Source organism: Megalobrama amblycephala, linkage group LG24 (genome assembly GCF_018812025.1).
Source record: "Megalobrama amblycephala isolate DHTTF-2021 linkage group LG24, ASM1881202v1, whole genome shotgun sequence".
Lineage (NCBI taxonomy): Eukaryota > Metazoa > Chordata > Actinopteri > Cypriniformes > Xenocyprididae > Megalobrama > Megalobrama amblycephala.
The window spans coordinates 22,172,432-22,189,997 of NC_063067.1; the positions used below are offsets into that span (position 1 = coordinate 22,172,432).

The following is a 17,566-nucleotide window of genomic DNA, read 5'->3' on the forward strand; positions in this document are numbered from 1 at the left end:
GCGTCAGGCTCAGACAGACAGGAATGTTGAAATTGATTTGGGCGGTCCATGTAACAACCAGACAATGTTCCCTCAAATTTTGCTCAAAGAGATGTTGCAGTAGAATAGCAGTCTGTGTTGGTACAGTTGTCTATAGGTTGCAGCACCAGCTCCCGCACACAGATCGGTTAGGAAACTCAGGTTGCTTGCGATAACTGAGCTCTCTGTAGACTTTATCAGGACAGCAGATTGGGGACCGCCCTGTTGTGTGGGATGTATTGGGGTAGCCATCAGGAAGTCATAAATAATGATATAAAATTAACGACACAATGTGCAAACAGAAATAGCAAAATGTAAAAGTCCTACATATATCACCAGAGAGAAGTTTACTCACTCATTTTACTTAATACAAATATTTTGATTAAAAAGTTAGGAGGTCAAAACAAACAAAACAAAAACAAGCACTTATGAATTGTTGCAACAGATCCATGACATGCATTTAGAAAGTAGATAAGATGGAATTTATTTTTGTGCGGACTTTTAACTTTTACTTAAGAGTTAAGATATTAAAAATGGTTCAAGACTTTTAAGAGTTAAATACTTTTATTGACATCGTCATGTTAAATTGTCTCGAGTAAAATTTAAACACATAGGGCCTACATATTGTATATAACACTACACATCGATAATGCCTTATTTTAATGTTTTTCAAAATAAAATGTTTCAAAGATCTTTGCTCTGCATTCTATTACACAAAATATAACATAGTATGTAAAATGACCCAAGACGATGATTTAAACCGTCATTTTATTAAATCAACCAAATGCTACGAACAAAGAGATGCAGAGAACACCTAAAGTTCGCTAACATTACAACTGATTCTAGGAAACAGTTTTTCGGACAAAATGAAATGGGTAAAACGATAAAGGAAAACAATTACAGACGAAAGAAGAATGGAGATGTTAAAAATGAAACCGTGGTAAAACAGTTTGTTTCAGAAAAATGTAAACAAAATCAAAGAAACATAAACACAAATGTCTGCAAACTGTTACATGCTAATATCTGGTCTGGGTTCAGAGCCAGTATCCTACAATGAGAACTTTGTGACCAAGAACACTAGCATTGTTAAACATGTGGGGGAAATAACAATGTTCAACTAGAATTCAACTCTGATGTGACAGAGCTTGTTTCACATATAACTGTAAATTATCTCAGTAATAAACAGTTCACTTGCATTTGCTGGCTAACTATTGAAATTTACGATATGTTAAAACATTTTGGTTTTCTTAAAGAAGACCAAGTTATTAAGAGAAACATGTCAAATTGTGTGTCCGTGACATCATTGACTTGTAATTTGTAACTTTTGTAAAAGTCATATATGTAAAAAACAAAACAAAAATGTATAAGGTGTCTAATGTATAAGGACTGCCATACAATTTTCTTATGCTGTATTTGTTCATTAATGCCTATGCATGTTTTACCATGCTCAAAGAGTAGTCTTCACCTAAAAACTACAAAGAGACCAAATGTAGACATCGCACTAAAACCTTTTAAAAATGGTCTGAAACCATGATACTTTGTGTAAAAATATTGTATTATACATGCTGAGGCATATTCCCGTCTTTGTTTAGTATGAGGTTTTAGCCAGATACCTGTATCGCATGTTTGCATCAATTCCAAAACTTTGAGAATAAGACCTATTCCACTTCACGGCTGCATCTGAAATGGGGGTTTGTCAAAAAGAAAAATGACGTGTTATTTGGTTTAGGTATGTTTTATTCTTAAAAACATTGTGTCAAAAGAATTTGGTAGCATGATTCTCTTGTTTCATCATGTATTAACTCCATATTTATCAGGCTGATAAAAGTGGTGTGAACATTTAATAAAACAAAAAGCACTAATTAATGACATTGTGTCAGAACACAGGTATGAAGAAAAAGTGTAATACAATATTTGATTTGGGGTAAAACTAGCTACTCATGGACAGCGGCAGTTCATCTGGCCAGTACGTCTGTTCATACACACACACACGGACAGTAGATGTGTCGACCTTCCTTAATGGTGTCATTATGTGAGGAACTGTTTGGACTATGGTAATCCCTATTTCTTAAAAAAACATATTTGTCAACATTATTCTCTTGTTTTATCATATGTTTAATTAATATTTACTAGGAATTGAAACTTTGTAGAAATAAGAAAAGTAAAATCAGATGGCTTTGTGTGACATGCGTCACCTTAAACTGTAATTTTAAATGTAAGGTTTGTGCGTTTTAACAGATATATATATATATATATATATATATATATATATATATATATATTTGGTTTATAAAAGGGTCTAATGCGAACATGCCAGGTAGTGATTTGGCCTAATGTTTGGTTTTTAAGCACAATTACATTTTCTCTCAGGAACTCTTCTGAAAGACCTCACATGTGTGAATTCACTCGGTTGAAAAATAAATAAATAAATAAATAACTGAAATTAATGACTACCTTGTAGGGTGTTTAACACCCTGCAAAAACGATGGGTGTCAAAGAGGCATTCTTCCTGCTAGAGTCATCACTGCGACCAACAGACAAACTGTCGCATCAACATTTTTAAAAATCTACATCTATTTTTGAGTAGATAACCGATATTATACATTTTTGTATATTTTCAGTAAAGGGTATGTTTCCACACTGATAAAGACCACATTCAAAAAATGAACTGTTGGTTTTACTTACAAAAAATAAAATAAATAAATAAAAAGTAAAATTTTTAAATAAAAAAAATAAAAAGTGTCACAACTATATTGAGTAATTTGTACAAATAACAATTTAAAGCTGACAAAATGTCTGAGTAAATACAAATCATTTGAATTTGTCAGTTACATAATATATATGTGCAGTTTATTGTTATGCCATGTTTATTATGTATGGTGAATACATTCATTGACTTAATTTACCTTATTGAATTACCAATTTGTTATACAAAATGCACTCAAAATTAACTCATTGATCAAGCTCGTTTGAACTGCGAGCAAGAACTCCATCCTAAACATGCATATACGAGTGCACACAGCCTAAACACAGGCGACACTCTTCTGCATAATGGTAACCACAAAATTCAAAAACATTACAGAAACTTCTCTCAATGTCCAACATAACTGAGCATTTAACACTATCATAAACAACCAACATATTTCCCTTTACTGAAAAACTGAAAATTTTCTCTCCTAATGCAGACCCTTGCAAAGCATGCTGGGAACTATGGATCCACTGCCCAGTTAGTTATGTTTACATTAAAAGTTTCACTCAGCAATGTTACTTGTGCAGTTGACTTAACAAACACTTATTATGTAAAGCTGACAATATTCATTTTTAGTAAAAACAACTCAGTTAAATTAAGTTCATGTAGTTACATGAGTTTGAAGAGTTACTTCAGTTTTTTTTTTTTTTTGTGCATGTGAACAAGGATGGATTGAGTGAAATTAACAACAGTGAAAGTTCATTTTTGAATGTAACTTATTTTGCAGTAGCCATGATCTAGTATTGCACTTATGTCAGATGTTGAGCACACCATAAGAGTATGACAACATATGACCACTTTTTTATTTGAAGTTTAAAATAATATAATGCTTCGAATTAAGACGAGTAAAATTAAATATTCACTCAAGACTATTATTTTTTCATGGGAACAGCACAGAGGAACACCTAGGTCTCTGTTTGAATATGTGTGAATTTCTTAAAGATACAACTTAAGCTAAACAAGAGCAATGTTAAGCCCTCGTTCGAGGTTACGTGAGAGTTGTGAGGCATCAAACACACAGACACCTTCACATTTGGATTTTTAAAAATCGAATTAAACATTCGCAGTTTATCTTAAAAACATACAGATTTCTCAAAAACCTTGAGTGTTGCATGGACGAAAATACTGTTAGATCTTATTTCTCAAAGATTCAACGAAAACTAAGTACAGGTTTTTGATTTCAACATTTTACAGTTCTTGATTAATTAGAAATAAAAATAATACTTTAGGTTAAATTTAAGCAAATCGTTTCTACCATCGGTCATCAGATGTTATCTTTATACAGCAGACTTCCAGAAAGATAAACAGAAGATACAATATTATTAAATCTTTAAAGACTGGATTTAAACAACCTTTTAAAATTAAAAGATCATTTTTAAACTTTTAAGATTGTGCTTTGAAATAAATTTAGTACAAAACATTCACTCTGGAAAGGAGTTGGCGGTCTTAACATATGCTGTGACGTAGTGTGCTCATGTAGTCTGACTCCACCCGTCCATGTGAGGGTCTGAAGCATCATTTCACACTGGAGTTTATCCCTGCATGGGAGGATCTGGGAGTGTCTTGTTTATGATACAACTATTTATTTCACTTTTATTTTATTATTATTTTTTTTTTTTATCTTTGCATAAAGGACTACTTTGTCAGCTCTCTGAAAATGTAAGTTGTTTTCATATTTATATTTATTTATATATATATATATATATATATATATATATATATATATATATATATATATATATATACATTTAATTTAGGTAAAACTATAACTAAAATGGTTTAAATAAATGTTAGTACCATATTTGTGTCACAGTTCCCTCGTCTCCAGGACTCCATTTCCCATGTTCCTCGTGTTTCCACACCTGCACTCACTTCCCTCGTCATCTCCCCATCATCACGGATCACCTGCACCTGTTCCTGATCATCATCACTCCCTATATAATGGACTCACTCCCTTCACTCCTTGTCTGTCCTAAATGTTATATTGTAGTGTTTGGTTGTTTGTTACGCTCCTGCTTTCATTAAATACCTATTAATTGTGGATGTCCGTATACGTCTCGTCTCTTGCAACCAGCACCCGTAACAATTTGTTATTATTCATTGTCTTATATATTTTTTTAATAATCATTTAATTTAAAATAGAGATGAATTGCTTTGTAATTGTGTGGACAAAATGCAGCCAAAAGTATAGTAATACCACCTATTTTTACCCCTGAGCAAAATTTGTCCCATAAGAAAGCTTTTAAAATATACGTTATTATTTATTACCTAAATGTAAAAATGCAGAAAGGTTTCTGCGAGGGTCGTGTGTTTGTGTTTGGGCTAGAATATACAGTTACACTACAAAAATCATGTCTATGGAAAACCCCCCATAAAACATGGAATCCCCACATGTGGAAGTATCCACAGATTGTTCCCTGCCCCACTGCTGTGACTGTCTCACATTCCACACCTTGGTGTGAGAAGTGGTTAGAGAGATAGGGTGAGAGAGAGTTTGTTTCAACTTATTGCATTCAATAAATATACATCATATAGCCTAAGGAGTTACATCTTCAAATATAAGATCTTTTATACTTTTATTTAACTAAAAACTATAATAAATGTTTAACATTGTTTTAGTAGCACGTTTATTGTAGGGAGTGTTATATACAATCATAAATACTATTTATAATCGTTTAAAAGAAGTGTATGTTTTTTGAATGAACTTTTGATCTAACATTTTAAAGTTATGGTATTTATTTATTTGTATTTATATTTTCATTTAGCTAAAACTATAACTATAAAGGTTTAAAGAAATGTTAGTAACATATTTGTTATTATTCATTGTCTTATATATTTTATTTATAATCATTTAATTGAAACTAGAGATAAATTCCTTTTTATAGAACCAATTGTGTGTGTTTGTGCTAACTGAGCGAAATTTGTCCCATGAGCAAAACAGCTTATAAAATATATTTATTTATTTTATTTATTTGAACTATTTATTACTTGAAATGTGGAAACATTGAAACCCCTACATGTCTGGACATGACCACAATATCTCTTATGGTTTGATCTGACTGTTTCTTCATTAGAATCTTATTTTTGTTACTTGCAACATAGAGAGAAGGTATTGACAAGATTCATTGAGCAGGCCTAGAGTAACACTTTTAGTGTGTAAACAATTTAAAAACTGTAAGATTAAAATGTTTGGTAAGATCTCTGTCATGTAAACTACAAATATGTAATGCAATAGAAAAAGTGAGTAAAAGTCTTAATAAAAACAAAATAAAACAAATGGAATATCTTCAGTAGGCGTCAGAAATGAGGTGTCATTTTTTGGGGGGTCTCCCAGGTTGTCAGTGTCAGGGGAGCCAGGAAGGAAGGAAGAAAGATTTAGATTTCATCCCTCGATAATAAACCATACGAGGTGCTATATCCACCCTACCTCACTTTTAATAGTTTGACACATTGCAAACCAATCACATCCGCAGACAGAGTTGGACTGGCCCACAGCAATACGGGAAACAAACTCATTTTCAGTTTAGCAAATGGACTGCATGCATCTCAACTCAACTAGTAAGTTGCCTTAAAAATACTATTTCAGCTTATTACATAAAATTACTATTTCAACTGCATTACTTAACATCAGTACTATTTAATACAGTTTCATATAAACCATTTCATATGTTTCATTTATCATCATACTTTTCTTAAAGTTAAAAATATCTTAAAGCTTCAAAAATATTATTTTATCTTAATTCATAAAATTTCAACTGTGTTATTTAACATCAGTACTTTTTAAGGTGGAAAACAAACTTCTTAAAGCTTTCAAAATACATATATTTTTCAAATAATTTCTATTTATTTTACATTTAAAAGAGATGGTATCACTAAATGATTTTAAGGGTATTTTAAAGGATCTAGTTTCTGAGTCATTTGATTGTAATTGTTTTTGAGTTTCTTCTTTTCACATATTGCATTTTATGTATTTCTGTAAATTATTGTATTTGCTATATGTTCAACTAAATGTACTGCCTCTTGGCCCCCTTGTAAAAGAGATTTTAAATCTCAAGAGGTCTATATCCTGGTTAAATAAAGGTTTAATAATAATAATTTCAGTATATTTCATCTTATTTCATATAAACGCTATTTCATATGCTTCAATACTGTTTCATATAAACCCTTTTTATATGTTTCATTTATCATCATACTTTTCTTAAAGTTAAAAATCTCTTAAAACATCAAAAATATAATTTTATCTTAATTCATAAAATTGATATTTCAACTGCATTATTTAACATCAGTACTTTATTAAGCTGGAAAACAAACTTCTTAAAGCTTTCAAAATACATATATTTTTTCAAATAATTTCTATTTATTTTACATTTAAAAGAGATGGTATCACTAAATGATTTTAAGGGTATTTTAAAGGATCTAGTTTCTGAGTCATTTGATTGTAATTGTTTTTGAGTGCATTTTATGTATTTCTGTAAATTATTGTATTTGCTATATGTTCAACTAAATGTACTGCCTCTTGGCCCTCTTGTAAAAGAGATTTTAAATCTCAAGAGTTCTATATCCTGGTTAAATAAAGGTTTAATAATAATAATTTCAGTTTATTTCATCTTATTTCATATAAATGCTATTTTATATGCTTCAATACTGTTTCATATAAACCCTTTTTATATGTTTCATTTATCATCATACTTTTCTAAAAGTTAAAAATCTCTTAAAACATCAAAAATATTATTTTATCTTAATTCATAAAATAGATATTTCAACTGCATTATTTAACATCAGTACTTTATTAAGCTGGAAAACAAACTTCTCAAAGCTTTCAAAATACTTTTTTTCATATAATTTCTATTTCTTTTACGGTTAAAAGAGTTTGTATCACTAAATGATTTTAAGGGTATTTTAAAGGATCTAGCTTCTGTGTCATCTGATTTTTTTTGAGTGATTTTGTGTATTTCTGTGAATTATTGTATTTTGCTATATGTTCAATTAAATGTGCTGTCTGTCTTGGCCCTCTTGTAAAAGATATTTTAAATCTCAAGAGTTTTATTTCCTGGTTAAATAAAGGTTCAATAATAATAATAATAATAATTTCAGTTTATTTCATCTTATTTCATATAAACACTATTTCATATGCTTTCTTTAATACTGTTTCATAGAAACAACAGCGCTTCTAATTTATTAATCTTGTTTGTATTGTTTCATTTACAGACATGCGCCGGAATGCGGACATCGTCGTGTCAGAGTTCAAACGTTCAATCCATCAAATTCCCACCGCCTGTTATAAACATTCCCACACCATTTCACATCCAATGCAATCGTCAGATTGCCCACCACACCTGTATAAACACCCCCAACACCATTCCACTTCCTGAACATAAAAACATATAACACTCATAAACACAATCCAGAAACAGAAGGTCACACTTCCTGTCATAAACACAGTCCGGAAACGGAAGGGCATAAGGTCACATCCTGTCATAAACACAGTCCGGAAACGGAAGGGTGAAAGGTCACCATTCCTGTCATAAACACAGTCCGGAAATGGAAGGGCAAAAGGTCACACTTCCTGTCATAAACACAGTCCGGAAACGGAAGGGCAAAAGGTCACACCTGTCAAGTCATCAATCAAAGGGGCCATCAATCATTTTTGACACTAGGTGCATCATATCACTACTGATGTGTGTACTTACATTATCTCAAATGTTTCCAACAATGTTTAAATCCAGAGAAAGCAGCAATTTTAACAAGAACATGGATGGTGTCATTTCGTTGCCTGTCAATGACGTCATATCCACGTTATCCCTCAATTTCCAGTTTTACTTTTGAAGAAACCATGGAAACGCCAAAAACACTTTTATGTTTTATTAGACAGGTGAGCAACTGTTTGGATACTTTTATCAACAAAAAACTAATAATTGTTATATTTATGTTTTAATTAATTGCATGTCATTTAACAACACAAGTCATCCAGTTTTTAGTTTTTATTAATATGGTTCTAATATTAGATTACTGCTAAGTGCAACAAGTCTCTTATACCAGCCACCAAGCGAACACAGAGTAAGGTTATATAAAAGAAATATGATCACATCAGCCCAATTTTATCTACATTAAGTACCTGTCAGGTTTTGTCTCGGTTTTAAAATTCTGCTAATTATAAGCCTTGAACTGCCTTGCTTTATTGTATTAAAAAAATCTGGCCTGTTGATAGTACCCAAAATTTAAAAAATCCACAAAAAGGAGGTAGATCCTTTTCCTACCTAGTTCCTAAACTAAACTGCTATGGGATAGGATAAATTAAGTTCCAAACATAGGTTCGGGAGGAGTCTAATCATTCAGTCCTGTCAATCATCATTTTGTGCATACAAAAGCAGCAGTCATTGCACCATCCATCCCAGCAACAATTTGTCCGGGATCCCTCCACCTCCCCATCTCTCATTCTTCCTCTAAGTAACACTGTTATAGGGGGCTTTAGCTTGGAGCTTGAGCAGGCTTTAGACTGGATGGGCATGGCAACTTATGAAATTATAATCAAATGTGACTTTGTAGCCTGGACCATAACCATATAAACCTTCATAAACTGTAAGGTAAAAAAAAAGTTCAAAAGTTGTGTCTCAATTAAGTTTATTTAACACAGACACAATATACAAAATTAAGAGCATACACCTCCAAAACTTGCCAGCATGAGATGACAATAGACAACCTTTTAAGCTTTTAAATATAATCCAGACGTGCCATCAACATAAGACATTATTTATGAGAGTTATTTGCGCAAATGATTCACTACAATAAAAAGACACATGCTGATATTTAAACATGTCAGAATGTCTCTGGTAACCTTTTTTCTAATATTTGAATATGGCTCACAACATGTTTCACTTTAAATCAAAACCCATATTGGTCATAAAACATGTCAGTTCTCACAACAACTCACAGAAACATCTATGAACACACACTGGACACAGAATGAGGCAAATACAGTGGGGGAACTCAAAAACAAACACTGCATTCAAACATATATGCATACCACCAATAAATAATACTTAATCTAATAACTTTTAGAGCAAAAAAAGCCTCTTTTCATATTTACAGCACACTAAAAACATTAAGCTGTCCGTTAATAGATATTTCTTTTATACGAATACGAATACGAATTTATTGTGTAAAGTGTACAATTTACATTTAATGGTGCCCCAATCTGTAAATATAATAAGATTTTTTTACTGGAAATGTAAACAAAATATAAAAAGAAATTATAATGTAGTAGATTTTTAGATATTTAGCTCAAAATAAGTCTTAAGAATGAATCTCAAAAATTTGTCAAGGACATGCTAAGGAAATAATTTTTTTGGCATAAAAAGAAGCCCATTTTAGTACCATTAAAATTTTTACTATGTGAGGTGAAATATTTAAATAGTAAAGTATTTATACATCATGATAATACATGCACTTTTGGGGGGGTGGGGGTGGGGGGGGGATTCTGGAATTTCTAGAAATTTTAATTAAAAATGCTTTGCATTACAGTAATGAAAGTCTCAAGAGAATCACCACTGAGAGAGTAAAAATTGACAAAAAACCAAAAGTAAACCATAATGCGAATTTGGGGGAACTTGTACTTGTAATTGTAACAATAAAGTCACATGCAAAAAATCTTAATGATCCTAAAAATGATTCTTCTTTTTTATTATTTATTTATATATGTATGTATTTGTTACAATATGTATTTGTTCTTTTTTGTTCTGGACACACATTCCTGAGATTCATCCATAAACATGATTAATAAAATGATCATCACAGAAAAAATCCAGCAGCACCCCAATCACACGTAATGACAAGAAATGAATAACATTAACAAAATATTCTATAACTAAAACAAACACTGGTGCTGTGAGGATGAGAAAGGAAACTGACTCTGTGTCTTTTACTCGGTCTGGGGCACAGAGATGGCAGGACCCTTGGGGTCGTCGAAGCGGTCCATGGTGCGGAGCTGCATGATCATGTGCAGGCCATAAGTGAGAACCAACACCATGAGCAGAGACGTGACAAGACCCATCCAGATACCAGGAGTGAAGAAACTAGCACAGTCACTGGCATAAGAGAAATCCTTCCCAGCTATATTAAAGCCCTGGATCTGTCACATGAGAGAGAGAGATTCCTGGTTTGAATAGATATTAATTTTACACACTTTTTCCATGAAGATACACTCTGATACACAATTTTTTTTTTTTTTACATACATGCAAAATGTTTGCATTTCTTTAAGAGTTCCCTAAAGCAGTGGTTCCCAAAGTCGGTGAGGGAGGGGTTGCGAGATGATTTCCAGAAACAAAATAAAAATAAATAATAATAATAATAAAATTAATTAAACGATTAGAAATAGTATATTCTATCAATAATTGTCACAAAATACTAAAAATAGTAGTTAAATTAAAAACAAAAACCATGCAAATAAAAAAAGCCATCAACCTTTCGATTTTCCTTTCCCTCGGCCGTGACTCCTGAGGTGATTACGACAGATTAATGACATAGTAGCAACAGCATCAGCAGGTCAGTTTACTGCAACATGTTAAACATTCAGACATGTGCACGTAGGTAATTCTTTAGGCTTTAATCTTTGGATATTATTTTTTGTCGAAATGAAACGTTGGTTAATATCGATCAAAAAAGACAACGCAGGGAGGCCGGCGGAGGAGAGCGGAGAAGCACGCGCTTCACATATGCCGCGTTTGCAGTGCGCAACTGATCCATGGCTGTGTATCACAAACACAACATTTACTTATTTTTATTTCAAATCCAAAAGTTGTTACTGAATATGGCTTGTCAGCACAGCGATTCTCTTTGTATAGGCCTACACTATATTTCATAGATGTCACGTTTAAACGCACTATATTTAAACGTTTTATTCATATCATACTTTATATCAGTGGCGTGCAGTGGTGTTCTGAAATGAGGAGGCACATTTTTTTTTTTTTTATGAATCATTGTAAATTCATGTGCATTACTCTTAAAGTTGACACATCTTCCTTGTTAAATGAACATTACTTTACAGTACATCAAAAAAGAAAAAAAAAGAAACCAAATACAATTCTATTTTGTAATTTTACAATAACAATGTAATGTTCTATTTATCAAAACCAAGTCAATCTCATCAAGCATCAAGTGTTTTAAGCATTTCTACATTCATTCCAAAATAATAACTAAAGGCAATAATAATTTAAACAATATATTTTATTTGTTTATTGCGGTTTTTCTTTTTAATTGTCAACCTAGAATATTTTGGATCATCAGTCATGCTCTGTAAACACCGTCTGTCACAGACACGAATTGTATTTTTAATTTCACCAAGCTGATTGCACTAAAAAACCCCGCAGTCATCATGCTTTCAGTCCATTTCAATTTTGATTTTGACGTGACATAAAGCGGTGATATCTAACTGGGTGATCTGTTTACTTACTTTTCAATTAGTCTTCCGATTGACGCCATTATTTGTTCAGTCAAAGCTGCGCGGAAAGCGCACGTCAACGAGAGGCGGGATTTATCGCACAAACCAATCATATCCAATCATAACCAATTACATCCAATCATAGCGCGATGGAGACATTGCCTCCTCTCACGTGACTTTCCCCCATTCATTCTCAATTACCCCCCACAAAACCCACCGCACGCCGGGGTTCTGATTATTTTCTATGGATTCCTATGAGAGAAAAGGGAGGCATGACTCCTCTGTGTAACTTTACCTGCGGGTGTCGCTGTTGGGCAGTGTTCCTTAAGAAATAAGCGTGACTTGCGCTCTTTTTAATGTCATAATTTGTAATATTTGTGTTGTTTTATATGTAATATGGATTATTTTCTCATCCTATTTTTTTAGAGGAGGCACTGCCTCCCTTGCCTACTCGGAGGAAACGCCCCTGCTTTATATTTATCTGAAGTAATACTTTAGATTTATATATTATGTTGCTTACGCAAGTGGCAAAACATTTTAACGTAAGCTTTATGTTAAAATCAAAAACGTTTTTTTAAAAAAACTTAAAATAGACAAAAACAGCCGACTCTCGTCTTTTCTTTCCTTTTAAATCTTTTTACAATAAATCCCTTAGGTCATAAAGAACTGTTTTTCCACCTTCACGAAGAGACGAGTGCTATTGTTTATGTCTCCTTGTTCACCTAAATGCCTGGTAAGGTGTTATTTTCCTTGCTTTACCCGAGGCAAAAATGCCGTGTTTAAACTGTGTAACGGACTTGAACTATATGAATCTATGATGAAATTACTAGTTTTTTCACGTCAATACATGTTTATTTTAATGCAAACAGTGCGCTGTCGTTTTAATTCAGCGCTGTGCAGCACAGCAAAAATAGACTCGGCGCGTAAATGATCGCTGCACTGCTGCAGACGCACCGCTCCTGGAACGCACTGCCGGACCGCATCCGCGTGCAGTGTGAAATCGTTAATATGGGCACAGGAAAAAAAAATGCGCACTGCAAACAGAGTATGTGTGAAACATGCGTTAGTGCGTGTGCGCCTTTGTGCACAACCCATTAACCACCTCCGAGGATAGTGGGGGTCGCGAGTCACTGTCATCGTTATTTTGGGGGTCGTGGGCTGAAAAGTTTGGGAACCCCTGCCCTAAAGGGCTGAATGGGGGGATGGCACTTTGAAAAAAAACAAGGGATTTGTGATATGGGAGATTGATGCCCAGTGAACAAATTGCTACAAAATATAATTTTGATCAGAAATATGTTTTTATCATATCACTAAACATAATTTTGTGTCCAAGAAGCTTAAGACAATTCTGGGTGGGCTTGGTCTATCCCTGTTAGCTGAACAGCTAAACTAAATGTCCTCTCCTCGACTGGTGCTTTTAAAATATACTCATGAATTTGAACAGGGATAACTTAGAAAAAGTTAGGGGACTATTGGGAGTTGATCTTGGGGAGGAATTTCAAGTAGCAGACTGGAAAGTGGAATGTGAGACAGACACCCTTCTACTTAGCAGGTAGACACAGACAAAGTGAACGTAGACATAAAATGAACCCTAATGTATCCAGTCTCTGCAATAGATGTAGGAGCTCTGAGGGAACACTAATGTCCAACAGTTTTAGATGCGTGTTTTTCCTGGAATTAAGAAAGATTTTCTCTTGCTCACTGTAACCACAGACTAAGGTCTGCTTATTGGGACTTACTATGGAATGTGTTTACTATAGACTTTAAACCTTGGGAACCATGAAGCAGTTGTTTTTAGTTTCATTTTCTCAGAACCTACCTGGAAGTCATCAAAAGAGATCTGCCAGTCGTTGGCATTGTCCTTATCTGAGTGGGGTGACAGCTGAGGGTAGTAGGAACTGCTTACAGATTCACAGCGGTATGAGAACTCAGCTGGGGCATAGATGTGACGGCTGGCATTGAATGAGGCAGTTTTCCCATCATACTCCAGCTGAACCAGATCCATGGTGAACCAATGACGGGCAGAAACCTTATAGTGACGCCGGTTCATTACAAAACTGAGGAGAATATAGAACATGGTTCAAGCCAAATAGACAGTGTGCGTGCGTGCGTGCGTGTGTGTGTACACGTTTGTCTATGCTTGTGAGGGCCAAATGTCCTCACTTATACAGTGAAATATTATGGCAACTGACTCATGAGGAATACTGGTCCTCGCTAGTTAAAAAGTCTTATAAACAGAGGTGGAAGTAACAAATTGCAACTACTCGTGTTACTGTAATTAAGTAGCTTTTTTGGGTACTTGTACTTTTTTGAGTACATTTCTAAATCTGTAATTTTACTTGTACTTAAGTACAAATTAAGCTAGGCAATCTACTTAGCTACTTGTAAAAATCACATTCCGTTACTGAGTATGCCTACAATTTGAATTAATATTCAAACCTTTGACCGGCTTATCGGTAGCCAATAAAGATATCCGATCGTAAACGGACCAATGAAAAACCTGATATTTTACCAGCGGCGCGTTCTCATTCTCTCATCTCTCCATCAGTGAGTTTGACATACACCCGCCTCCTCCTGCTGTCACTCACTCATTTCAGTAACAGCACGGGATTGCAGGTATTGCGCATAATTTTAAAAACGTTGCAAGCTCTCAAATATACAAGTTGAACTGCCTCTCCTCTCACTCAGATTGAGTGCCTTGCTCTCAGACTGTGTCCTGTGCAATCGCGAATCTCTCCATGCTCTTCAAATAAACGTTGTCAAAAGTTATCAAACAATCAAAATAGACCCTCATGACTGACATATGAAAATGCTACAGGAAATCTTATTGGCTATAAGTAAAATTCACCAGAAAGTCTTTCAACAACACGCATGTATGTTTCAGAATTGGGCATTTGAATGATTTGTACATATAAATAACTTAGTCTCTCTAACTGCATCACTACATTGTACAGACATTACAGGTCAAACCCTTCTGATGTTCTTTTTATCTAAATAAACATATTATATGGCTCTTAAAGGGTTAGTTCACCCAAAAATGAAAGCTTTCTGACCCCAGACGTAATTGCAAGTTTCAAGGCCCAGAAAGATAGTAGAAGAAGACATCGTTAAAATAGCCCATGTGACTACAGTGATTCAACCTTAATGTTAATGAAGTGACGAGAATACTTTTTGTGTGCAAAAAACAAAAATAATGACTTTATTCAACAATTTCCTCTCTTCTGTGTCACTCTCTGACGCTGATCATGTGAGCGCCTGACGTATGCGTGTGATTCTGATGCAGGAGCTGGCCAATAATGAGCCGGCGTTCTGACGTAGAACCTGGCAGCGCTGCACTGTGTTTACCACGTGAACAGTGTCAGAGACTGACACAGAAGAGAAGAAATTGTTGAATAAAGTCATTATTGATGTTTAATCATTAATGATGTTTAATCATTAATGATGTTTAAGTGTGTAATTGATGTTTAAGTATGTAAACGAAAGCCTAAATTAAAATCTGTTCATCGTATAAAGCAGACATTTTCATTTCGTAATACAAATAGTAATTTTAAACTTTTTATTAACATTTGGATTTTGTAAAATTACTGTGCAAAGTTTTTTCAAGAATTAGGCCAGCATAATTTTTGCTGCTGAATAATATAGTCACCTAGTTTTTATTTATTTACTTATTTATTGGTCAGCTTATGATTATATATTTTTAATCATTTGTTGTTTTTCTCTATAATGAAGTAGTGTGTTTAGTGCATTCTGGATTGTCAAAGAGTGACCATTAGTTGCACAAATACAGATGTATAGATAAAGGCCCCCACTAATAAATTAATTCAACAAAGTTAACATCTTTTGCTACATATTTTAAATGGTTTAAATGTATACTCTACATGTTTAACCACTTATGAACTGTCATTTAGCCTACTATATGTTGTGTACATGACTAATGTGCCCTACCATCACCAATAAATAAATTACTTTTAAAGTTTCTTCACTGATCTAATCACTTAAATTTTGGTCTAAGAATGCACCAGATTTATGCATTTAAATTTAAAACGTACAAAATTTTCCTACGGGGGGGCATGCCCCCGGACCCCCCTAGAGGGACCGATGTCCACCCACCACAGTCTCACAAAATCCTGTGGGAAACACTGACTGAATATTTATCATTTTCAAGGTATTGCACTGAAGTTAGACATTTCAGTATCGTGACCACTAATTCATGCACTTCGTCAATAAGGGGGAAGTGCTTTGTTGAAAAGCACTTTTTTTCTACCTAGATCTATGATTTGATTGAATATTTTTTGGTAGTTCATTAAATATCGCCGGCTAAAAAGCAATTAGTACTTTGAGTAATTTTTGAGAAGAGTAATTTGTACTTTTACTCAAGTACTTTTTTGACACCAGGAGCCCGTTTCAATAAGGAGGTTCAACCAACTCTGAGTTAAAACTTGAACTCTGAGCAGACTTACTCTGAGATGGGAAACTCTGAGTTTTCTGTTTCAGAACAGCTGAATTCAGTTAGTTCAGTCGACTCTGAGTAGGTTGACTCGGAGTTAAGCGCGTGCACCACGACTATGAAAAGCCATCATCAATGGAGCTCCGATATTACGATTCACCATGGCAACATCACATGACAAAAGGACGTCCGCATACTTCTGAGTCAATGCAAGTTTAATTCTTATCACTGTTATAATATCAAAGGTGAAAACTGGTAGAGTGTTATTGTCATAAATTATTGAACTAATATTCATTTTTATGGTATTCCACATGCAAAAAAAGTATTAAGTGTAAATGATTTTATCATTATTAAACACTCGTTAGGAATTTTACTTCCACTTTTAGAACATTTTCTTCATTTTTATTGAAAATAAATGCCTTTCTTATGTGATGGGAAAAGGGAGAATAGCGAGTTCGGCAGAAGGCAGATTCGAACCCCGTCAATCGCATCACAAGTTAGTTCTCTGCACCTAACGCATTACCGTCTACACCACTGCAGCCACAAGAGAGTACGACAATTTTAACCTGGTCTGACATTGGGGGATGGAGCTACTGTAAATTTGCACTTAGTAATAGACACTCTGAATAATCTTGTTATCCGTTTGCCATTAAGATTATTTGTATTATCACACTGGCAGATATTGATAATTTTACTTAAGTAAAATGCACTTAATTTAGATACCCCCAGGAAACAAGACTAAATATCTTATATAATTTTCTTATATGCAAAATCCATCCTGATTTAAGAATTTTTAGATATTTGTACTTGAAATAGGACAAAAAATAATCAGTACGAAAAGCATTTTTGCAGCGTGAATGAATGTGTGAACTATTTAAACTTCACTTGCACTTTAAAAAAGTTGAGGAGACCGA

At 33.8% G+C, this 17,566-nt stretch overlaps 1 protein-coding gene across 1 annotated transcript in view; it reads right to left on the minus strand.

Moving 5' to 3' along the window:
- Positions 1-9,371: 9,371 nt before the first annotated feature.
- Positions 9,372-17,566, minus strand: part of atp6ap1a (ATPase H+ transporting accessory protein 1a) — a 31,328-nt gene continuing 23,133 nt past the window's right edge. The window contains exons 9-10 of the mRNA XM_048178349.1: positions 14,025-14,262; positions 9,372-10,895 (exon numbers count right to left, since the gene is read on the minus strand). Coding sequence (XP_048034306.1) covers positions 10,686-10,895; positions 14,025-14,262 — 448 coding nt within the window. The 3' untranslated portion in view covers positions 9,372-10,685. The remainder of the gene's footprint in view (positions 10,896-14,024; positions 14,263-17,566) is intronic.